Below are 26,127 nucleotides of genomic sequence, written 5' to 3' on the forward strand. Positions count from 1 at the left end.
AATACATGCAGATCTACTTTAATACAAAGAAATCTCATATTATTCCGCCCATTACGTAAAGGGATGAGATTATCGATACGCAGATTAATGAGCGCCCAATCATATGCCAGCGTAACGCCCAGGCTCCGCCCACACCCCTGGTAGTCCCCACCTCCCCGTCCCGTCTGTCTGCACACCGCACTCCAATCACCGGGTAAAAATAGACAAAGCCCACAATGACTTGCAGTTTAGTTGTTAGATTTTAGTCTTTATTGTACTATTTTTTTTGTCTTGACAATTTGCTAGCGGACATGTGAAAACTTGGACCAACAAAAACATCATCATCATCATCATCATCATCATTATTATTATCATCATTATTATTATTTTTTAATTACAGCATAATCGTCAAACTGCAGTAACAGTGAGAAGATGTGTTTTTAAAAAATAAACGAGAGAAAAAAGAGAATTCAAACCGAACAAACAGAAAATAAACAAAGAAACATTGACTTTAATATTGGATGGTGGTCTTTCCTTTTGTTTTGTTTTGTTTTTAATCATGTACACAATATAACAGTCTAAAAACATTGAACACACAGAGCTGAAGACATTGCAGTGTTGGTTGGGAAGTGGCAGTCCTCGGGGCAGTTAATATACTGGAGCAACATGGTCCTGCTGTACTGTCAAATCTCTACTGGGGGGGTGGGGGGTGTGGGTGGGGGGGATGGGGAGGGGGTGGAGGTGGGGGAGGCTACAAACCAACATGGCCGTCAATATAAAACTAACAGTCTTTTTCTTTTTTGTTCTTTTTTTTTTTTCCTTTAATCTTTTGTTCTTTGAATCCACCAATCAGGAGTCAGCAGAGTTTGACATGAAGGAGAAAAGAGGGGCGGGGGGGGGAAGGGGGAAGGGAGGGGGGCTAAGAGGGGGTGGAATGTCTCGATTATTCACTTTTTTTTTTCTTTTTTTTTTTTTTACATTTCAGCGTTTATCTTTTCTCTCGTAGACAATATAAAATCTCACAGACAAGCAGAGAAAGTTTAAAAAAAAGAAAAATGTGTGCATGTGTACGTAAAGGGGCGGTGTGGATGAATGGATGGACCGAGGGATGAATGAATGAGGAGATGGGGAGGAGGCGATGAAAAGAAGGGCTTGAATTATTGCTTTCTGAGTAATTATTATTTTTCTCATCTACACGGATTGCATTTCTCCCATTCTCTCCATCATCTCTCGCTCTCTTTCTCACCGTGGTGACCTGTTAACACGTGATTACTCCGTTTACTCGGGAGGAAGAAGGAGGGATGACGGGAGAGAGGAGGAGGAGGAGGTGGGAGGAGGAGGAGCAGGTGGTGGGTGGTGGGTGGGGGTGGGGCTCAGAGCTCCTTGCTCAGCGAATCCCGGGCAGTTTTAATCCTCTTTGTGTGGCCTCACACGTTTCCCGCCTTTTTGTCTGGTAAATGATAACAGAAGAGATCGAAAAAATGTATTAAAAAAGAGGTCGGAATAATAATAATAATAATAAAAATGATAATAATAATAGTAATAATAATAATAATAATAATAATAATAATAATAACAAAACAGACAGAACAGGGTTACATGTGTGTTTAGTACAGATGTTGGTCTCTAGTGTTGAATTAGTTTCAAAAGTTAATAATTACACAAAGCAAACAACAACAACAACAACAACACAACAGGAAGTGTGACAAAAGTGTCTTCACATTACAGGAAGTCAATGTCAACACATCAATGTGCATTTGTGCCCTTGTTCTGTGTCTCCACCGTCGTTTTGTGCTCAGAGAAACGGTTACAGAAAGTGTTTGTCCCTGATGTCCGATAGTCAACCTGTTTGTCCTCCGAGGGGGAGACCGAGAGAGAAGCTAGTTAATCTGGCTCCTTGAAGAGAATCCATGACACTTTGATTTCACCCACTAATCCGCTGATAGAGTCTATCGAGTTCTGCTAAACCAGCTTTTCTCCTCCGGCGGTAAACGCAGAGCTAACTATCTTAGCTACGGCTAGTCAGCGGGACCCTGTAAGGACGGAGGTGGTGAGGCGGAGGTCAAAGGTCGAGGGTCTCCGTTTAACTACACTGACGCTTTGCAACAAGAAACCTTTTCCAATGACGGTGAACAAGGTTTCCTGGGATACCTTTGTTTTGGCTCAGTTTACACAACAAGCTTTTCAAGTCAAAACCTTTGTTGTGTTTTAGGGCCCCGTTTACACAACAACGGTGCCCGGAGCCACTGAAAAAAAACAACCGATAAAAACTCCATCTTTGTGCAAAAAGATGTGAAAACAACACTTTCTGAAAATGCTCTGAGTCTCCCTACATGGAAGCGGTGCGACTGCGCATGAGCCACGTATTGTTTTCTGCATTGCACGTGTGTGTGGTTTCATTACAAAAACAAACAACAGCACCCACTAGTGGCCCAACATGCTCCCTACATCATTTTCAGCCTTTCTGCCATTTCCATGTAGACATTGTTTTCTAAACGGTGTTATGTAAACGCAAGACTTTTCTGAAACCAAAACGCAAAAACGATGAAACGTTGCCGTGTAAACGGGGCCTCCGATTATTCTCCTTTCCGATGTTGTTTAAATGTGGTCAGGTGAAATAATTGTGTTGAGAAGATCGTGTGTTGGCGTGACGACGTGAAGACTGCACTGCGACAGCTCCAGTGATGGCCGCCTGGCCGAGAGCCGACCACGGGTGAGCCAAACACTTAAAGACTCCAAGCAAAAAGGGTTGGAGCTTGAAAGAGATTTCCAGGTATTTGTCCGGTCGCGGCGGGCACCGCGGAGCTCTTGGCGGGCATCTGGAGATCAAAGCGGTGGGGCGGATGCTGGACAGCGAGCCCCGCGCCGCTCATGAATGGTGAGCTGATTAATAATGGAGGAGGGAACAGAGCGCCTTCTGGTTCACAGGCTCCTCACCTCCTGCAGCTCGCTGTCCGGCCGCCTCCAAGAGGCCCGCAAGGTGGGAACGTGTAAAACGGCCCGAGCCGGCAGATCGCCACTCCCATCAGACCTCCTCCAGAGGAAGAAGACAGCCTGGAAATCTCACCTTCCTTGTGACTGAGGGTCTAGATTTGACAAAACCGAAGCGATTGGAGGTTAAATAAAGCTGCTGCAGCTGCTGTTTGAGAACTGTTGACAGGATGAGCCACATCGGAGCACATCTGATGTTTACATTTCAATACAAGCTCATAAAAAAACCTGCTTCCTGTGGCAGAAAACACTTGAGTCCACGCTACTGCTGCTTTAATGAAATTACTAACAACACAGATGCTTCTCTCTCTGTCTCTCTGTTTCTCTCTCTCTCTCTCTCTCTCTCTCTCTCTCAGGCAATATACTGGTCAACAAACATTTATTTAAACAACTATTCTACAGCTTCTTTAAAGGGATTCAGGAAAAACTGCACTGTCTTCATCATGCAATCACCCGAGGAAGTCCACATGCCTATATATAACTCTGTGTGTGTGTGTGTGTGTGTGTGACTATAGATTTGGCACGTTTTGTGTTTCTTGTGATCGTTTTCACTCGTAACACCCGTTCAGGCCGTTGTCCACGCACAGCTCGCGCTCTAACTGGTCAGTCGCCGCCGACATCACGTTCTGAACGATGACCACAGCTGCCTCTCGGAGATCTCTTTTCCTCATCTCCTCCTCCTCCTCCTCTTCCTCCTCGTCCCTCTCGACATGGCCTCCATTCTGAGGAGACTCTGCCTCCTCCCCCTCCCCCTCCCCCTCCCCCCTGCCTCCGGCCGCTAATGCTAGCTGGTGCAGACGGTTGGTTTTAGTGTTATTTGTTTGGTTTGTTACTTGCTGCTGACTGTTGTTAGTGTCTCCGTCTCTGTTCTGAGGCTCGACAGAGTCCCGGTCGGCGTGCTCTAACTCACCGCTGTTCACGGCCGCCGTGGCGTTGATGATCTTGGCGTTGGCCTCGTCTTTGACTCCTCCCGCCTCCTTGCTCTTCTTCACGGGGCTGCTCCCTGTCGTCTTCTCCTCCTCCTCCTCCTCCTGGTGATTGTGTGTGGCGTTCTCCTCTGCCGTGCCGTTGGAGCAGCCGTTCTCCCCGTTGGTCACCGGGGTTTCGCTCGGTGTCTTCTCCGCCTCCTTCGGTGCCTCCTTCGGCGCCTCCTTCGCCACCTCCTTTGCCGGCTCCTTCGCTGCGTCGCCACCACTCTGCTCGGCCGGTGTCTTCTCGACGGCTGCGTCTTTGTCGTTGGACTTCTCAGGAGCCGCGGCAGCCGCTTCTCCGTCGGCGCCTCCTTCCGCCACCGCCTCGCTGGCCTCCTCCTCCTCCTCCTCCTCCTCCTCCTTGGCGCCCTCGCCCGTGTCCACGCTGGTGGACTTGCCCTTTCGCAGGATGAAGTTCTTCAGGGAGACGGCGCGGCCAAAGTGGGTGCGCTTGGCTTTGGCCGACTTGGTGTCTTTGCCATCCTCTGCGGCTCCGTCCTCACCTGCAGGAGGACCAGAGGTCAAGGGTCAAATATCTTTGGGTTCATGCTTATTATTTTAGTCTGACCAAAGTCTGAAATTTAGAAGGAATGTTTTCATCTGAAGCTGCTGATTGATCACACAGATTCACAGCAAATCAATGAAACATTATTTTAACTTTAGATCCGTGATTCCAAAACTTTGGTCACCTCAGATTGCGCCTAAGAACCCCTCCAATATCTGATTATCTACAACATTACAGCGAAGCCAATGGCTGGTGGACTCTCACTGACATGCCTTCAAAATAAAGCCAGTTTCAGTGAGACGTTAAATATACATAAACAAATAAAACTGTGAGCCATTTCCCAGTTCTCCTTGAGAGAAAGAAAGTGTCGGAGGCCCCATTAACGCAACGTTTTCAAGAGAAAAAAGAAGATGTTCGTAGCGTTTTGGGCAGACGTTTGCACAATAAGGGTGCTGGGAGTCACCGGAAACAAATTCTTGAAACCAGCCCAACGCCGTCTCAATGGAAATGGTAGAAAACGCTCCTTTTCTGTGACGTTCCAACTGCGCATGCACACCCCGGCCATAGTAACTAGTAGTTGTGCACATGCTCAGTAGAGCCAATCAGAACAATGTTTCCTCCATGGTGTCATGACTCCCAGTCCATATTCTCCTGGACTTGGTAGTTTTATTTTGACAGTCACCGTGATAACAATCCAACTTGGTGGTCTGTCCACTAGAATGTCTGTGTTCTCCCGTTGTTAATGTTTAGAGCAGACTGTTCTTTGCTGCATGTGTGTGTGGTTTCATTATGAAAACAAACAACAGCATCAACTTGTGGCCAAACATGAGAACTACATAGTTTTAAGCATTTCTGTCCTTTCCATGGAAACAAACATAGTTTTCAAAACGTGTACGCAAAATGTTTTTGAGACAAAAAGGCAAGAATAAAAACTCTTTCTGCTTTTCATCCCTCTCCACTTCTCCCTCTCTCTCTCTGTCTCTCTCTCTCTCTCTGCAGGCTAAATTTAGTTTTCACTGTTGACTGAATCTCCTCTGTAATTTGAATTTCACATCAGTGTTTGAATATTTCATTCAGGCGAATGTTGGGTTACATGACTTCACTCGGAGTGAGCAGGCGGACAGACAAGTGTGAACAGTCACACTTTTATTTATTAAATTTTTTTAAAGTCCAGCTGTGATCGCAACTAAACTAACCAGACCATCAACGATAATTGTTTGTTATTCAAACTGGATTGGATTTGGATTTAATGTATGACTTCTGCAGTGAAGCAGCTGTAACTCCACTGTCTGGTCTCTGCGACTCCACGGTCGTCCAGACGAACCCTCTGACTGAGCTGCACGGTGCACGCGGGGGTCTCGAAATGAATATTGAGCCATTGCATTGTTCAAAAAGGAATCGTTGACAGGCGTGTGAGTCATCTGTTCTTCCAGCTCGTGCATTTGGGAGTCGAGCTCCGTATCTAATGAACTGTTTCTGTGCGACATCTTGTTTGAAGAAAAGTGCCAAAAGTCCTCAACTGGCGGATTATTTCTGCTGCTTTAGTTTAGTGAATTTAAGCAAACAAACAAACAAACAGCTGTAAATCTGTGTAACTCAAATTGTGTGTTATTTAGGTGCAGCTTTTATATAACAAGGAACATATTGTAACGCTTGTTTGAGACATCGTTTTTAGGATAGAAAGTCCTCCCTGATGGTTCTGAAGACAAGGTCGACACACGTCTGCTAGTAGAAGTGCATGATGGGAAACCCCCGAGTCTCAACCCCCTCTTACATGACAACGTTTCAAGTGAAAAGGTTTTGCATTTTCATTTCAGAATAGTTTTGTGTGTACAGGGCAATGGCAAAACAGTAAACACAATGTAGTTCGCCTGTTGGGCCACTAGTTAGTGTTGTTGTTGTTTTTTTGTTATGAAACCACACACACATGCATTCAGAGAACAAGCCACTATAAACATTAACAACGGGAGAACACGGACATTCTAGTGGACAGACGACCAAGTTGGATTGTTATTGCGGTGACTGTCAAAATAAGACTACCAAGTTGGATTGTTATCACGGTGACTGTCAAAATAAAACTAGAAAGTCCCAGGAGAATATGGACTGGGAGTCACGACATCATGGAGGAAACATTGTTCTGATTCTGCAGCTACTGAGCATGTGCACAACAACTAGTCAGGAAGGACCTGGACCAGGACCAGGTGCACATCAGCATCAGCATCAGCATCAGCATCAGCATCAGCATCAGCATCAGCATCAGCATCAGCATCTCTGCTGTTTTCATGGAGAACATCTTCGAAAAGTTCCACCAGAACGCAACAAAAGTTTTGTGTTTTCACTTGAAAACTCATACCGATGTGATGCCTGAGTCCTCTCACCTGCAGTTGCATCCTCCTCTCCACTGGGGGCGCACTCTGTGTTGGCTCGTTTGCTCTTCGGGATGACACGCTTCTTGAAGGAGGTCCAGATCTCATTGGCGTGTTGTGTCACAGTTCCACCTCCTGCTGCTGCCGCCGCCTTCTCCTCCTCACTTCCCTCTGCTTTCTCCTTCTCCTCCCCTCCCTCTGTCTTGGCCTCCTCTGCTCCTCCCTCCGCCTTCACCTCCTCTCCAGCCTCGGCCGCCGCCTCTTCCGGTGTGGCGTTGTCGGCCGAGTCTTTATCGGAGCCCTTAGCCTTGCCGCTGATGCCCACCATGGACGGATCCCTCTTGAGGCCCTGGAAGGTCCAGGAGCGTTTCAGCTTCCACCTCTTCTGGCCGGACTCCTTGGAGTCCAGCGTGGAGGAGTCTCCACCACCTCCCTCACCGTCTGCTCCTTCCTCCTTGCTGTCCTCTCCTCCGCCACTCTTCTTGTGGGCCTTCTGGGCCATGAGCTTCTTGAAGGAGTGCCAGCGCTTCATGTGCTTGGTGGTGGCTGAGGAAGACGAGGCCTTTTGTTCTTCCTCTGCGCCTCCCTCTGCGCCTCCCTCTGCGCCTCCCTCTGCACCTCCCTCTGCACCACCCGCTGCTCCGCCTTCCTCTGCCGTGGAGTCTGCGGTGGCATTAAGTGCTTCAGGATCCTCCAGCCGGTCCAGGGATTTGGAGCGGACCTTGACTTGCTTCTGAGGTTCTCCGGCGCCGCCGTCTTTCTTCTCGGTGCTGCGATGGGAGAAGATCCTCGCCACCGGCTTCCTGATCAGATCTCGGACTGTCGATTTTGCCTCGGCCGGTTTGCCTTTCTCTGATTTCTTCTCCTCCTCCTTCTCTCCATTTTCTGCAGCTTTCTCCGCTGCTGCTTCTCCTTCTGCACCTCCTTCTGCTCCGACTTCGGCTGCCGCGGCGTCATCGCCTCCCTTCTCCCCGTCTTTGTCGCCTCCTTCGGCGGCGTTCTCCTCTCCACCTGCGGCCGAGCTCTGCTCCTTCTTCTTCCTTCCTCCCATCACCTTGCCCAAGCCACTCTTGTTGAGGAAGGAGTCCAGGAAGGAGGTCTTGGGTTCGGCAGAGGAGGTGTTTTCCGAGCTCTGAGGCGCCGCCGCCTCCTCGCTCGCCGTCGCTTCTCCCTCCTCGGTTCCCGCGGCCGCTGTGTCGTTATTCACAGTCTCTTTGTTATCCACCACCTCGCTGTTGACAGCAGTGCCATCTTTATCGACCACCTCGCTGTTGACAGTCTCTGAGTTTGCGTTATTAGCCGGTTGCTCCGCCTCTGCCGGCTTGCTTTCGAGGGTTTTTCCGTCTTCCTGGACCACCGGCGCCGCATTGGCCTCCGTCGCCGCCATCTCAGAAAGGGGAAAACAAACAATAACGACAAAAAGTGTGCTCCTGTCCTTCCTTCCTTGGCCTGCTGCCCTCCTCTTCCTCTCTCTCTCTGTGGTGTGTCGTTCCTCCCGCTGTGTTGGCGCTCTCAGGTCATGGAGAGCAGGTCGGAGAGCGTTGGTGTGGAGGAAAGATACTCAGCATCCTACTAGTCCTCCAAACTCCTGCAGAAGAAGAAGAGACGAGGAGGAGGAGGTAGAGGTGAAAATGAAGGGATGAGGACAGGGGCAGAGAGGGAGGGAGGGAGACACAGATGGTTAATAGTCAGAATCAACAGCATAGACACTCAATTAGTCTGGTCTAGACTGTGCATTGAATGGGGAATGAAGTGTAACATAATAGAGAGTCTCTGCGGGAAATGCAATGCAATTATGATGTTTCCTAATCAGTCACACCTCCAAAATTCATGTCCTGGGTGATTTAATGCCAGACAAACACACTCAGTCGCTCTTTTTTTCTACAAAACACATCAAGACAGTGAAAGTTCACAGAAAAACGGACTGACTGTTCCACTTTATGATTTTCATGAATGGGCGTGACGCCAGCAGCAGTTTCATCCTCATGTGAAAACCAAACAAATAGCGATGCTATAAAAAGTCTGAAGCATCTTCCAGTATGGATGAAGTGGATGGATGGACCAGAAACAGAACCTTTCTCCAGCACGTGTTATTGAACTCTTTTAAAGGGATCATATTATGCAGCTTTTCAAAACTTTCACATGGTCTTGTTAGTCCCATAATGTTGTATTCAAAGTTTATTGCCTCAAATCCAGCTTTTCCTTGATTTTCCTCTATTTGAATATTGGATCATAGGAGCTACATTCAGGATCTGCTGTGTCTGTGTGAGCTGGACTGGCTCCGCCCACACGTGCCCATCTTGGGAAGAGGAGGAAGTACTTCCTCTCATGGTGCCATGTGCCAGAGCAGAGCTGCCTAATTGTGGGAGGGTCAAAGGGAGGGGCTGCCTTGATTGTGATTGGCTAAACTCCCGATGACATTATATAGGGTTTGATTTCTGATTGGCTGGTTGGAGCAACTCACTTTTTAAAAACTGAAACAAGCCAGAGAGAGGGAGGACAGACTTTCTTCACTTCTGAGGTGCCAGTCCAGGTATTACATTTTGGAATACCAATAGAAAGGTAATTTTGCATTATATGACCCTTCAAGCCTGTTTGGTGTGGAAAGTCGATTAAACTATGACCAATAAAAACCTCTAATGTTGGCATTTCTAGACCCGGGCTGTCAAACATGAGGCCGGTGGCCCAAAATCGGCCTACAAGAAGCTCCAATCCGGCAAAACCACCAAGGCAATTTTGAAGAAAACATTGACTTTTTAAAACAAAATTCTTAACACGAGACTGAGACCTGAGCCAAGACATTGGTGATCCCGCCATGAAAGGTAGCTCATGAGCATTAGCCTCGACGCCATGCTATCAGGGGGAGTTTGTAAAAATACCCATAATGCAAACGCTATAGGAGGAGTTTTTGGGACATTTCACTGTATTTTCCACAAGAAGGCTTCATCAAAATTGGCTTTATGTTGTTATTTTCTGTACTAATGGTGAAAATATCAAAATTTTTCTGACAAATACCTTCAATCAAAAGGTTATTATGGCATTATTTTACCACCCATGATGAAACGGGGATGTACAAGGCTGAGATGACACCCCTGATGTAGACGAAGGTCTATTATGTGGAAATCGAGCTGTCCTGGCATCTCATCATAGTCCTAATCTATATATTCAAATAATATTACAATGCATGTGATGCTCACTGTAATCTGCTCTCAATAATCTGAGATGTCAAATCCAAACACACGTTTCCAAATGTTAATGCCCAAATAAATGTGTCTATAACAGAAAATAATGGGTTAACTCGACCAGCAACCGGTGTCTAATGGTCCACATGAAAGCTGGAGAAATGATGAAAGAGCACTATTTAGTCAGAAATGTTATTTAAGAGAACTTTTCTGATTAAATTATCCGTATCCCAACAAACACATGTGCAGGAACCTTTGAAATGAAAAGCATCATGAACTTCTGAAATTGCAGAAGTAAATCTACTTCTAACTCACACAGGCTCCGTTTAAACGATGTGTAAACGTAGGATAAGCTTGTCGCCCCCCCATTGTAAAATGTAGACAGAAGGACACTTCAGTGCACGGACCAGAGGCGATGGAGATCAAACCGACAACCTACTGTGAGGCTGTCAAAGCGACGGCGTCAGATTATTTCAAACTGGACGCTTCGTGTGGGACTGAGCAGAGCGTGTTTTTCTCCTCTTTGGTTGTAACGCGTCCTGAGAAATATTGAATGAATCAGAGAGCGATGTGGAGCGGCGGCGGGCCTAGCCTCCCGGCTCGGCGGGTCCGGTGAAGGAGTGAGTCAGCCCCGGAGGAGGATCGGAGACACACTCAGGTGGAGACACCATCACATGCTCAGACTGAGCGAGCTGTAAACACATACATCACATGCTCCAGATAATCTCACACTATGTTGTTGCCACAACTGAGCGACCAACTGGATGGCTTACTGGTTGACTGGCTGCCATGTTGGCGAGCTGGCCGCCTCGCTGCCGGGAGCCGGAAGGCCCACTGACTTACTGACTGATTGAATGACTTACTCCCATTATCTCTCCATGGTTGACCAGTTTGCTACCTGCCTGGCTGATTTACACCGAGCTGCTTTTAGCTGCAGCGCTCCCTGACTTCTCTTCAGACCGCCGCCGCCGCCGCCGCTCGCTTTCATCTGGACAGTGACTGAACGAAATGAGACGTTTTTGCAATTTTACCTCATTACCTCAAACGTCAACCCGCCACAGAACACGTTAATTAATTACAATTTAGTAAAAATGTTATGACTTTTTCTGTGTCGTCATTTTTAGCAGTTTTACGTTTTGGCTATTTTAGTCATATTAACCATTTTATGCATCTTGGCTATTTTACCGTTTAGCTTTTGGCATTACTGTGAATTTTGCAATGGTTACCTATAATAGCAATTTTAATCATTATGGTTTGATCTTTTTGTGTCTGTTTATAATAATTTTAAGCCATTTTAGCAGTTTTTTCCTGCATTTTGTTTTCTTGAGTAATTTGAGTTATTTAATGTTTTTTCAGCAAATTCAGCCGTTTTGCCTTCTTTAGCCGTTTTTAGCCTGGAGATTAGACCCATTTCTGAAAACAAAATGTTTATTTATTTCTATAGAATTGTTTGGAAGCTTGATGGAGCCGCTACAGAGGAGCTGAAGAGCCACGTGAGGCTCCAGAGCTGCAGGTTGCAGACCTCTGATCCACTAACAGATGTACTTGTACTTTTCTTCACAGCGATCTCACGTCCCGACTGTGTTTCTCCGCGAATGACGCACTTTAAAAACATTCTGAACTCCTTCCTCAGACGGTTGGCAGGGATTTTGCGACTCCTCTGTCGTCACCTTTTCACCTCAGAAGCTCGTTGCCGTAGGAAGACGAGATGGAGCTGTCTCTTAACGAGAAGAAAAATACGTCTTCCTTTAACAGAACTCCATCGTGGCTTAAATCGAAACAGAATAAACATAAATTGCTTTACAGTGTGGTATACTGTACATGGGCTACCTCCGCAGCTGTTGCCTGTAAATTAGAAGAAATAAAAGACATCTATCTATCTATCTATCTATCTATCTATCTATCTATCTATCTATCTATCTATCTATCTATCTATCTATCTATCTGTTTGAACTTGTACAAAATGTATATAGTTGTATACATGCATGTACACAGTATAATGTGTACACATACTGTATATAGCCTTTATCTATTATTTGCTTATGTATTACTTTGATGTATTATTTATCTATTCAATATAATCATCTATCAATTGTAGTTGTTTATCGCATAAAAATATTATTGTACACAGTCCCACACAGTATTAACCTTAAAAGCAGAGGGTTTAAAGAAAACAAAAAACATTCTTTATGTACCATATCTGCCTCTGACGTGGCCTGGTGGACAACAAATGGGTCGAGGGCTCCTCTAATTTTCTTGTCCCTCATATATTTCATGTGTCCAGCCACCTGAAGCATGCTGATTCAGGTCTGTCTGTCCACCCTGGGCTATTGAAAAGGTGCGCTGGCACAGAGTGCAGTGTGCTTTATAAATGTTGTCTCATACTTTTTCCACCCGGGTGTTTTGTGCTTCCCTTCTCCATAGGCCCGTCTGTTGTCTTCCGGGAACTTGAACGCAAGCAACCGTACCTCGACCAATGAGAGAGGCGGGAATCTGTGCTGTCATATTTGTGTGTGAGTGTGCCATCAGCTCATTGGTCACAGGGGAGGCCGCGGGATAAGTTTACCTTAAGTTTTGATATAAAGCGTCTTGTCGTTCATGCACTCCGTTGTCATTTTACAGACGACTGTTGATTCTCACGGTAATACGGGACAAAGTGCGTCCCTTTTCAGCTCAATGCGGGACGCGTACTTTTGTTTCTAAACACGTGACGATTCCCTACCGTACTGGGCTGTGACCTGCAGTCGGCGTGCTCCTCGTGGGATTCCCGCCGTGGGCACAGAGCAGCTGAATGTTTAGCTGCCTTCGCTCGCCGGGGGGAAACGAGGCCGGCAGAGGCCATAAACGGCTGAAGGAAGTGGCGTGGACGCAGGTCAAACAAATCGAGCAGGTTTAATGTTGTGTAAAATTACAGAGTTACACAGTGTGAAATCTAACTGACGCCGCCCATAAAATCTTTACGGGCTCGGCTGTGACATCTGACACCGACACAGGCTGACGCGCCGTAGGGCTAACCTGCGGCTCTGCAGCCACATGTGGCTCCTCAGCTCCTCTGTAGCGGCTCCCCGAAGCTCTCACAATACGTAATGGACATGAACATTCTGATTTGATTTGCATTCTGCACTGATTCTCAAAAATGGTCTAATCTTCAGGCTGGAAACAGTTGAGTATGGTAAAACAGCGAAACCATCCAGAATAGCTGGAATTGCTAAAATCGGAACAAAATAGTAAAAAGTAATACGGGAGGGATTTTCAAACTAAAATGACTAAAACTGCTAGTATAGCTTATTTTGGAGGAAAAGAAAAAAGGATAAAAAGAAAAAAGAAAGGACATAAAAAAAATGCTAGTGCAGCTAAAACCGCTCTAACCAAACAGAGCTTAAAAATAGCCAAGGTGCAAAAGCGGGAAAATCCATGAAAAATCAAACCCTATTAAGACTAGCTACAAAAGCTAGAAACGCTTATAGTTAAGAAGTTGTATCTGGAACACTTCTTGAATGCAAACTGTCGTATTCAGAGCAAGTTTTTTTTCCTTCAGACCATTGTTTTGCGGCTCCAGACGAAAAATTGTCTGGAAAATCATAAAAACGGCTCTTTTAATTATGGAGGTTGCAGAGTCCTGGACTAACCGGTTACTTTCTCTCTCTCTCTCTCACTCACACACACACACACACACACACACACACACACACACACACACACACACACACACACACACACACACACACACACACACACACACACACACACACACACACACACACACACACACACACACACACACACACACAGTTGGTGAATCAGTGTTTTTCAGCAGGTGCAGGAATAGTACACAAATTAGTCTCTGTGACGCCTCCTCACACGCCAGAAGCAACACGGAGCGCAGCTGCTTTTTTTTTTTCCTGCCGGAGTTGAATAATTTATTGCCGGGACTTGATCAGGAAGGGATATCGCTCAAATAGCAGGCCGCTCCGGCTCGTTTTTTTTCCAATAATGTGTTTGTTTGGCGCTGCGGGCATCCGCCAGGCCACACGTTTGCTCAGACTGTTTAGAGTCACTTCAGCAGCTGAATTTGGACAGAGATTACGGAGCCCTTGATCTAATATTCTGCTTATCAATAATTCACACAGCCGTGGCTGGATTCATCCAAATACTTCGCATGCAAGAGTAGAATCCCGTCGTCTCTCGTCGTTTAATTTGAGGACTTTTTAAAATTCCCTTTTCATTCTGAGTGAGGAAACAAAAAAAACATCTTAAAATCTACATTTTAGTTTTGAGCCATGGAAAATACGAGCAGTCACGTGACTGTTTCCTTCTAACAGACGGACCTCTTCAGTCCTGTTACACACATTTTACTCTGATTCATCCCACGTACACACACATACATCACGGTAAACACAAGTGACCAAGTCTGGTAACTCTCACATTTGTTTCTCGTCTAAACTCTGCATGTTGAATCTTCTCCTTTTCTCTCTTAATGACACACAGAATATTTCACTGGTCCAAAATCAAATCAGAGGTGAAATGTGTGAGACTGTGTCTGATGTGCTTCAACATGTGAGAGGAGAATGAGGGTTTTTATTGACGCGGTCTTTAAAGTATTGAGATAGGTTCAGTTTGGGTTTATACATACAGTCGTATCTTAAAGCCACTTAAAGTCAACAACAAATCAAGTGAAAACGTATCGTTTTTTACGTTTTCTTTCCCGGAAGGTCTCACGTTTAAACAGCAACGTTTTGAAAACAATGTTGGTTTCCATGGAAATGTCAGAAATACTGAAAAGTGAGTATGTTGGTCCACTAGTTGGTGCTGCTGTTTGTTTTTGTAATGAAACCACACACACATGCGTACAGAGAACAATTTGCTCTAAACATCAACAACTGTCAAAATAAAACTACCACGTCCAAGGAGAATATGGACTGGGGGTCATGACATGACGGAGGAAACATTGTTCTGATTGTCTCTACTGAGCATGTGCACAACTACTAGTTACTACCAGCGTGGTGTGCATGTGCAGCAGCAGCGATTCCGCTATGTAGACGGAGACGTAACGGTACAAACGGCTGGACAGAACGCAACCAAAGTTTTGTGTTTTCACTTGGAAAACGTTGTGTAAACGAGCCAGAGTGGGTGTCATATGAAGGGTTAAAGAGAAATTTAAGGTTAAACGGTGACGTGGTCAGAGGTTGGTTTAGAGCAAAACAAATCACTATGAGACAAACATCAGATTTTGACGTCGTCATACTTCCTGTCTGTATAACTTCAATAGAAGACAGTAACTGGAGTGAGAAGACCCAACTGGACCAGGTTTCAGGACGTCTTCCCGACCGAGACGGTCGAACGTCATAAACACACGTCACGGTGTTGGTAAACGACTTTCTGATTGGCTGTTTGATTCACGTTCTCACACACGAGACCAAGCGCAGCCGTCTTTGTCTCCCTCCGCTGTGTTCAGGGAGGATTTGTGGCGTGATGGAGCTGCAGCGTGTTGGATGGAGGATGTGAGGCTGAAGCCTCGAGGTGTTGGAACAGCATCAGACAGCGGAGGACGACAAAATGGAGGGAGGGAGGGAAGGAGGGAGGGAGGGAGGAGAGGATGGCGGGAAGACGATGCAGACACGTCTCTCTTTCCCTCCTCGCCTCCGTCCGTCTGCTTTCACTCCATACGATCTCGCTTTCGCTTCACCTTCTTTTTGCTCCTTCCTCTCTCCTCCCCCGTGTTTTCCCTCCGTCTCTCCTCTTTCATTCAGCTTTCGTCTGTCTGGCTGCCGCCTTCATTCACTCCGTCTCTGTTTACACATCTGTTTTCATCCTCCCTCCATCCTTCACTCGTTTGTCTCTCCATCATCTGTCTCCATCTGTTTCTTCCTCCCACGTCGTCAGTCTCGTCTGATTGTGACCTTTTCTTTTCTCTCTCTCTCTCTCTCTCTCTCTCTCTCTCTCTCTCTCTCTCTCTCTCTCTCTGTGTCTCTCTGTCTCCCTCTCCATCTCTCCTTCAGTCCTAAATTCATCTTTTTTTGATTATGAGAGCGGAGAGCAAAGACCATGCAGGCGTTCCCATAACCTCATTTTAAAGTCAGATTTAAGAGAAAGAGATCAAGGACACGCCGTGCCGTGTCGCTTTTCGTTAAACAAACTGAAGCTACAAGTTGAAGCTACGAACTGAATCTAGAAGCTAAAAATACAAACTGAAGCTATGAACTGAGGCTGTAGCTGTAGGTGTAAGTCACATTTCATCAAACTTGAAGCTACTTAAAGGATCCCGAGTTATATTAAAGAGTACTTTCGAGCTTCTCCGGTAGAGTGTGTGTGTGTGTGTGTGTGTGTGTGTGTGTGTGTGTGTGTGTGTGTGTGTGTGTGTGTGTGTGTGCGTGTGTGTGCGTGTGTGCGGAGACTCGGACAGTCGAGGGCGAAACAAAAGCTTCAATTCAGAGAGTGACGACTCAGTCAGAGCTGAATGTAGAAATAATGTGGTCAGTTGGAAACAAAAGGCTCCATCAATCTGCAGTAGAAAACATGTTCGGACAGCAACGATGTTTTCAAGTGGACACGCACAACTTTTGTTGCATTTTGGGGGTTTACAGGAACGGTCAAAGCCACTGAAACCGAAACTTTCTGACAATGGTTCCCAAGGTGAAACTTTTCGAAAACGCTCGCTCTCTGTCTCCGTCTAGTCACAGAAACTCTGCTACTGGTCATGTGCACCATGGCTTTAGTGGCGAGTTGTTGTGCACATGCTCAGTAGCTGGACAATCAGAACAATGTTTCCTCCATGATGTCATGACTCCCAGTCCATATTCTCCTGGACTTGGTAGTTTTATTTTGACAGTCACCGTAATAACAATCCAACTTGGTGGTCTGTCCACTAGAATGTTTGCGTTCTACCATTGTTAATGTTTAGAGCTGATTGTTCTCTGCTGCATGTGACAAACAAACAACAGCGCCACCTCATGGCATGGTATGCTGACTACATTGTTTTCAGCGTTTCTGCTGTTTCCATGGAAATGGCGATTCGAAAAACATTCCTGTGTAAACATTGCCTTCGTTTCAGCGACTTCACTGATTTTAAATTAATCAATCTCGGCATTTTCATCACATTTTACTGAACGGTTGAATAAGTGTTTCACTGTGATATTTGTTGTGAAAAGAGTTCAGAACGGTCGAAGAATGACAAAGAAGGAAGCGCTGGTGTCTTTTTGAAAGCCGCTCACATTGTACCTGAGCAGATCAGCCGGATAATGTCTGGACAATAGAGGAAAGTCAACAGTCCTCTCTACCACAGTGTAACATTTAGAAGTGGCAAAGAGATATTTGGAGTTTGCAATACTTCATTCATCTCTAAAATGTTCCAGTTTTAAGGGGATACACTTTCCCGATGGAAATAACTTTGTCGTTACGCAGAAATCTCCAGAGGCGACTGGCTGCACGTGTTTTCACTCCGCGAAGGCAATCTAATCCCCCGGGACGTCTGTTAATGCAGTCATAATGGGGGTCAATGGGGAGGCGGCGGAGTGGCCAATCACTGATTCCCACTTCACACTGCGATAATAGCCCTCCTCTTCACACCTTCCTGCTATCAACACCCTCCACTGCTGCAGTCGCACACAAACAGCCTCCGCTGTGGAAAAAAACAGGTGGAATCAGTACCTCCATCAACATCTCTGACATTTTCTGCCTTCGTGCCCAAACTAGCAATGACGACCTATTGACAAATGAGATACACAAGATTTGATGATTTTTTTACTGAAACTGAGAAATGTACCGTAAGTTCCAGATTTTAAGCCGTTACTTTTTTCGCACACTTTGAACACTTAAACAACGGCGTGGCTAATTGATGGATTTTTGTGGCTTAACGAGCTTCATGGAAAAGACACATAGGTGATGCATTCAGGTACATCACGTGACTCGGACCTTTCTTTTTATTCTCTTTAAATTTGGTGGGTGCAGCTTATATTCAGGTGAGCTCAATAGTGCAGAAATCCCGGTATTCAGTTTTAAGATATCTCGAAGCTCTAAAGTCAAATGTGTTTTATTCTTCCATTGTAACTGCCACATTATATTACATATAAAATGAATTGCTATTCATGGCCCCATTGACACAATTCAATTAAAAGCGCATCGCTTCCGTGTTTTTGAATAAGGGGCCAGGAGTTGGCACTGTTGGTTGAATCAAAGAATCATAATTATCACTCTGGGTCTGAATTAGTGTCATGATGGTGAGAACAGGCGTGTTTGTGTTGAGAGATCAGAGACCATCGACTGTGTCCACAGTCTTTGTTACAGGCTTCAAGGAAGTATGAAAGGTTTGACAAAGCCAGTTAAGAATTTTTTTTATTCCACTTATGTCCCATCCTCCTGCTGGAAAGCAAAGATCTCCTCATCATACCTCTGAGTCCTCGATTAAACATAGCTGGTATCTACAAAAATGAATATTTCCACCTCTACGTTTTCAACAAGAACATTGTTCATACCAGATCATTTTCAAAAGAATGTTAATTTACACAAGCTTGTATTAAAAACCTGGTAAAGAGCTGCTATGATCATGTCAAATCCATAGGCGGCATTGCAACGAGAAGCATAAAGCCACGCAAGCAAGAACAAATGGTACGAATGACTTTCTGTTCCGAGGGTCGTTTGTTTGGACCAATAGAGAAATGGAGCTCCTCCTAAATGAGGTGTTAAGAGTATAAAAGAAACAAAATAAGAAGAATATTAACTGGGAGTCATGTCAGTCAAAGTATAGAGACGTATTGGACTGTTTTTAGAACAGAAACTATAAACAGGTCGCACACTTATGATGCCGATCATGCTTCTGTCACATACAGTAACGGTAAACCCCGCCTCCTCCTGAGTGTCCACGAGCAAAGGGAAAGACGGAAGTTTCTGTTGTAGCTTTGTTCAGGTCTAAACCAAAGGCCCAAACGCACTGAAATATTGTACCGTAAAAGTGGCCTGAAACAGTTTGTGAAAACACTGAAAAACTATCAGAAAGCTCATAAAGGAGTCACTACAGTGACCTTCTACAGTAACACCGTCCAATCAGAGAGGAGATTCACCAGTGTGTTAATGCTGAGCAACTGCCAGATACTGCATTTAAATCATTCAGTTAAATTTTCAGACGATTGGACAAGATGTGAATGAATCCATTCACCAGAGGGACAAACAACCGCAGTCCCATCTGCCTGTTCAGACACAAATCAGCAGTTTATTTCTAGAGGTCATCCCCAAAATAGCTACTATAAAGTCATTCATGGCCTCAATTTCAAAATCAACCCACTAGATTCCTCACTGTATTTACTCTGTTCATATCTGGGTTTTCATTTAATCTGCCCTTCACACTCTCTCTCTAGATTCACTGCAAGACCGGTGGCTGGTAATCAAGTTAGGAATCGAACTGCACAGCTGAAGGGGTCCAGCAGCTGCCTGCGAAGCAAAATGTTGCAAATACCAACGACGACTGTGAGTCACATTGACCCAGAAAGAAAACAAAATAACCCGGCTGCTGCTCACAAAAAGAAACGTTTCATTCATTCCAACCAAAACTGACAAAATCAGTTTGTCAGCGCCACAGTGACACATGACTCCTCAACATGGCATTTACACACGCACGCACGTACGCACACGCACACACTGAGGCCCAGGTTGCAGAACGTTTTAAGTGACAACGCATCGTTTAATGCGATTTTGTTTCAGAAAGGTTTTGTGTCTATACGGCAACGTTCTGGAAACACTCTGTGTTTCCACGAAAACAGCAGAAACACTGGAAACGATGGAGCTGTTTGTTTTTGTCATGACGCCACACCCACAATAACAATTAGCGGTGTTTATGTCCAGAAGAACTGTTTTCCACAGTGGAGGTGCGCATGCGCTGCGGGGCGTTTCAGTCAAGTTGCATTTCCAAACTTTTACATGATGATCAAGTCCGGAGTGTTTTCCAAAAGTGCCGTTTTGCGTGTCTCAGAGCTCTGTTGTCGTAAACTGATGCCCAAAACACAACAAGAGCTTCAGGATTTCACTTGAAAACGTTGCCGTGTAAACGGGCCCCCAGAATCTCCAATCTACTTTGCACAGTTCTACAGTCTGTGGGCTTTATTCTTGTGTGAAGGTCATGCCATAAAAATGTGTCCCATAATAATATCAATTGTGTAGAAAGGTTAATAGTTTTATTTACTGTATTTTCCAGACTATTTTTCATAGTTTGGCTGGTCCTGCGACTTATAGTCAGGAGTAACTTGTAAATCAAAACGTATAACATATACAGGGGCGACTGGTCATTAGGGGCAGGTGGGGCTGAGCGCCACCTGGTGCCATCAGAAAGGACTCCATGCAGAGTATGTTATTAATTGTTTGAGATTATCTACAATATTTTCTTGTCTGAGAGTAAAACTTCCTCTTATATAGCAAATAATCACTGTGTGAGGACAGTACTCCCTGGTCTACTCTTGCTTCAAGATCCACACTGATAGTGCATTAGTGGGGCTCGCCCCTCTCTCACCATGCAGTGTGTATTGCATTAGTGGGGCTCGCCCCTCTCTCACCATGCAGTGTGTATTGGATGCAGTAAAGTGAAAGTGTTCATGTTCATACTCAGGTTGTGGTTCTGTTCATTCAGTTCACGTGATTCTGATGCCGAGTGGGGCTTGAAGCCCAAAGCCCCACTAACAACGTCATTTAGATGCTCAGAGCTGATTGGCTGGTGATGATGTAGTCACTGCTTCACAGAACCGGAGCGAGTCGTCATAAATACCATCTTGTTAGCAGCTAAAGCTAACAAACAGTTAAGAATCGAAATAATTACGTCGATTATTTATGAGTACGAGTTTGAAACTCTTACTTTTGCAGAGAAACTGAAGGTAACTCGTGGTAAACTGAGCGACGCGGTGACCAACAGTTTCTAAGAATCTCATAACTTTGCAGCTTTACCAGTGGTAGTGTGGTAGAATTTCCATCTTAGAAACTGCATGACGTGGTTTGATTCCTGTCATTGATCCAAAGCTCAACATTTTTACTGGATCAGCGCCTATATGGTTGTTATAATGATGTGGCTAAAATGTTGTGCACCCACTTTACTTTGGAATTCAGCGGTGTCACTAGACCTGAAATAAAATCTTGCCCTACCAAGTATTTACATCTAGAAACGCCTGGCACGGGCCGGCCGCGGCAGTACGAGACGGCCATGACGCGAGGACAGAAGAGTGTGAATATATTGACAACTGATCATGACAAATCACACAGTGGTGCTGGCATGTTGTGGAGGTGGATCAAGCTTGCCACTGATTTTCATTTTTACACAGAAAACCATGTTAAAAGATGGAATAACTTGCCTTTCCAGATTAAATGTCTGTTCTTGGTCTTGGATTTTGTGAAATAAATTTCAAAATAATTGCGACTTATACATGTTTTTTTCCTCTGCATGACACATTTTTTGACTGATGCGCCTTATAGTCCGGAAAATAGGTTAATGCTGAATCTAAGGATGTGCAGGAAAGAAATAGACAACAGGTTTAGGTAAAGTCCACTGAAATGTCTCTACAAGTAACATAGGATTTTCTATCATAATCAGTTACTCCAATGGGTAACTTTAATTTGAAACACTGCTTCCTACCCATGCTGGCGGCGCGCTGAGCCTTCTCCTGAAAAGCAGTTACACGCTGCAGTGATATCACACTGAAAAGCCTTAATGTATGAAAATACCAGTGAAGGTGACATTTCAGGTGATGTATGGAGTTATACTTTTGAAATATTGAGCCCTGAACGCCGGGAGTCTGCAGCGTTTTATAATAAAAAACCATCAGTCATGTTAAATGAAATCGGCCCTGCAGGAAAACGGCTCCAGGTCCACTCACAGCGTTCACACTCTTGAACGTTTCGCTCTCCAAGCTGCCGGACTCACCGTGATAAAGAGCAAAAGAGCTGCTGTGGGACACGACGGTGGCTATGGGAATTGAACCAGTGACCTCTGAGACAGAGGCTAAGCGGAGCGTGGAGCGTGTCCAGACCGAAGCGAGGGTGAGTCGTATTCATTTACGGGGGTTGTGAACCGACCGGCCTTTAATCAGGTTATTCACAGCAGCCAGACAGCAGTCCTGTGACCAGATGAAAGACCACAACAAAGACACCATCTGAGGAGGGAAATGAGACCAGTTTCCCAGGACAGCAACATTTAATTAGCCCGATACACTAAATATTGATGAAACTAGATACATTTATTCTGTATATTAATGTGAAGGAGATATTTTCAAAGACAAAACGCATTAAACTCTTTACATAATAAAGGACCAATGCTTAATCGACAGAGTTCCAAAATAAAGGATCACAATCTTTTAGATACCTGCACATTTTGGAAATCAGTGACGCCTTAAAATGCTTAAAATGGCCTCAGAGCAGCTCCTTTTTAGACCATCAGACAGTATCTGAAGTGTGCTAGCAGTCGTTCAAACACAGCGAGAAGCAGACGTGCTCGTTGGTTGCTGTAAAATTGAGAGGAGATTGCTCTGCGCTGCAGCGTTGATTTGAGTGTCGGACGAGAGGCTTTCCAACAACCTTCAACAAGCTGACGAGGACTTAAAATGAAGCTTTAACATCGTCTGACAAACCTTTGCAGGGCCTCACGGAGGAAAAATCCTCTGTGATTTTACCAAAGTAGTCGGACTAATGATACAAGTGAGTGAAACGCTGTGGTTGCAGCAACAGAACCACGGGAAACGGACTGACCTTGACAAAATCACTTCACTCCCCTTGATAATTACAGAATCAAGTGGTGTCACTTCTGTCAGTATTTAGATAGCTGATGAATGGAGGGACAGGAATATGGATAGATGGTTGAATAGTTAGGTTGGTAGGTAGGTAGGTTGGTACCTTGGTAAGTTAGTAGATTGGTCAGACGGTATCCAGCTCTCAGTCGTCTGGCCCGTTTTGATCCTGCAGTATTCAGTCTGTTGCTGGAGGTAGTTCAGGGATCAAGAGCAGTCAGAGATAAGCACTGGGGGAAAAATCTGGAGTTTTACTGAAGTAGTTGGACTAATGCTACAACCGAGTGAAACACTGAATTTGTCAGAGAACAGCTGTTGCCGGGTCACAGCAGCAGCGCGACGGGAACTGGACTGACCTTGACGAAAACACTTCACCACACTTCAAAGAAGCAAGTGGGGTCAGTTCTGTGACTGTTTAGGTAGAGACATGGTCAGATAGCTGGAGAGGTAGGCCGGAAGGTAGGTAGGTAGGTAGGAAGGTAGGTAGGTAGGTAGGTAGGAAGGTAGGAAGGTAGGAAGGTAGGTAGGTAGGTAGGTAGGTAGGTAGGTAGGTAGGTAGGTAGGTAGGTAGGTAGGTAGGTAGGTAGGTAGGTAGGAAGGTAGGAAGGTAGGTAGGTAGGTTGACCTCGGGGGGGTTCAAGAACTCTTTCAACATCTGTCTGTATTCCACCTACTTCCTTATTCTATTGTTTTTTCCTGCAGAAGGCGTCAGGGTAAGACTCGGAACACATTCCTGGAGATGAGGACCATGAAGACAGAACCCTGACTTCCTGTCCGCTCATCGATAGACTCACAAACACGTCCTGGAACAGTTGGCTTTCATTTGTTTTCAACGCTGAGAGACCTTTTCACTCCAGAATGAAGAAAGCATATATTCTATTTGAATCCTTCAGATGAAACACGTTTTTTTGGACAGATTGTTCAAAAGAACTAAAGTAAACAACCTGTTGGATCACTGCACGAACAACCAATTACACATTTTTAATTGTTTCTGCATTGTTGCAGGACCAATATATCAGTTCACAGCGATAACCTTCACAACTGAACACCACTATAATGACCTCTGAAGCATGGACACAAATAGTAAAAACGCTCATCTGAGGCTAAAAGGCTGCAACACTGCAACACTTTGTAGTTTGATTCTTTTGTTCACCTCTTCTTGAAAGTCTTTATTCTCACTGTGAGCTGGGAAATAACTACAAACGGATCCATTGAACATTTGAACCGGGTTGAACAGAAGAAACCATGTCTTTTAACACATTCATCTTTTCGGCAAGTGGATGTTTCTCTGAGTAAGATCCATCTGTTGTGTTATTTCGCCACTTATCAGCCCTCTTAAGACACAATTATCAAAACCAAAAAATTATTCAAAACATCCAAGAACACAGAATCTGTGACTCTGATACAACCCACACTTTGGCCCCATTTACACGATAAAGGTTTCAAATGAAGATGTAAAACTCTTGTTGTGTTTTGTTTGTCTGTTTACACAACAATGGTGCTCAGAGCGACTGAAAACCAAACTTTTTAAAAATGTCTCCCAAGGTGGAACTTTTTGACAAAAGCATGTAAATGGGGGGGAAAAACCCACAACTCTCTGAAAATGCTTGAGTTCTTTCTCCGTGTAGATGGCAGAAACGCTGCGACTGCGCATGGTCATCACGGTCTTAATAACTAGGAGTTCCGCACATGCTCAGTGGAGACAATCAGAACAATGTTTCCTCCGTGGTGACTCCCAGTCTATATTCTCCTGGGACTTGGTAGTTTTATTTTGACAGTCACCGTAAGAACAATGCAACTTGGTGGTCTGTCCACTAGAATGTCCGTGTACGAACATTGTTAATGTTTAGAGTGGATTGTTCTCTGCTGCATGTGTGTGTGGTTTCATTACAAAAACAACCAACCAGGGGACCAACATCAAAACTATAGCGTTTTCAGCATTTCTGCCATTTTTGTGAAAACGTTGCCATGTAAATGCAAAACTTAAGTGTTTTTACTTGAAACTTTGTCGTGTAAATGAGGCCGTGACCTGAGTCTTTCCAGAAAATCTAATTTCCCCCCATTTTTATAGAGACGAAGGTGGGACGTTTTCAAAAAGTTGCGTTTTCACTGGTTCCAAGCAACATTGTTGTGTAAACAAAGACCCAAAATACAATGAGGTTACACTTGAACCTATTGTCGCGTGAGCGGGGAATATATTTAGTTGATTCACTTACAGGAGTGTGACAAAGACCTGGGAAGAGTCTGTCTATACTTTCTAGTGCAGATGAGTAAAACGTCTTCAAACACTTCTTTGAAGCCAGTTGGACCCCCCCCCCCCCCCGTTGCACTTTGTTTGGGATGATCCCACCCATATAAAACAAGCTGTTGTTCAGTGTGGATAATCTGCTGTGGTTTGATTTGATCCACAATTCTTGGTTGTGCTGTCTGATTATGAGTGCTGCACACCCGTCAGCACACATTTGTTTGACTTCCTGTGAATGACATTTAACAATGAGAGGAGCAGCCTCGTCCACAGCAGAACTAAAACGCCGCTGACTGTTACACTTTGGGCCCATTTCTTCTGCTTAGGACCATTTGAACAAACCGAAAACACTGCTGAAGAAATTGAAGTCAAAGCCTCTTTTATTTTTATAGTGGAGCAACAAATCCCTGATACAAATCACTATAAAAATTGAATCAATTGTCCCCTGGTGTGAGGCCAAACAGCGTGCAGAATATCAGAGAGATCTACTCCAAAGGTTTCAGAGAAATCCTGGTCTCAGACAGACACGAGCCAGATCATATAAGCAAAGACCCCACCTGCTGCAAACTAAAGAAACCCAACAACACAGAAAACACAAAGGCCTGTATGAAAGAAAGGATCAACTCCATGTGCCACCGCTGACCTGAAACACATGTTCGGCTTGGTTTTAACTGCAGGCTCCATGACAGCATTTAAGACTCGATCAATGACTTGCTTATTTGTTGCTTTAATTCCTGATTAAACATCAAGAGGCTGTAATGTTACGCTGAGATGACTTTGGCTGTAACTTTAAGTCGGAAGGAAACAAACTGAGATTCAAGATTCAAGTTTTTCTATCAGGAGTAAAAAAGGAGTGTCTTTTTTCTTCTTTAGTGTCTGTGGACCTGAGATAAAACACAAACTTTACATTCCTTTTTAAGCTGGAGGGCCAACTAATTATCAAGTACTGCTATTCTAAGGGCCCGTCCACACGAGCCAAAACGATTTTTTTTCTTCCCAGCGTTTAAAAAAAATGTTTTTGTCCACACGTCACTATGAACACGGCTCAACACGATGCCTGAAACCATGCAGTACATAACGGTTCATTCACGTTAAACGGTATTCTTGTATGGATGGCCTCTAAGGCCCTGTTTACA

General features: G+C 44.8%; 1 protein-coding gene across 1 annotated transcript in view; it reads right to left on the bottom strand.

The window, feature by feature from the left end:
• Positions 1 to 230: 230 nt before the first annotated feature.
• LOC308107782 (uncharacterized protein) overlaps positions 231 to 26,127 on the bottom strand; it is a 40,538-nt gene continuing 14,641 nt past the window's right edge. Inside the window, exons 2-4 of the mRNA XM_080460272.1 lie at positions 6,825 to 8,400; positions 3,881 to 4,444; positions 231 to 1,429 (exon numbers count right to left, since the gene is read on the bottom strand). Of these exons, the coding sequence (XP_080316398.1) occupies positions 1,407 to 1,429; positions 3,881 to 4,444; positions 6,825 to 8,199 (1,962 nt within the window). The 5' untranslated portion in view covers positions 8,200 to 8,400 and the 3' untranslated portion in view covers positions 231 to 1,406. The remainder of the gene's footprint in view (positions 1,430 to 3,880; positions 4,445 to 6,824; positions 8,401 to 26,127) is intronic.

The sequence above is a fragment of the Lipophrys pholis genome, assembly GCF_963383615.2.
Source record: "Lipophrys pholis genome assembly, chromosome: 3".
In the NCBI taxonomy this organism is placed as follows: Eukaryota; Metazoa; Chordata; class Actinopteri; order Blenniiformes; family Blenniidae; genus Lipophrys; species Lipophrys pholis.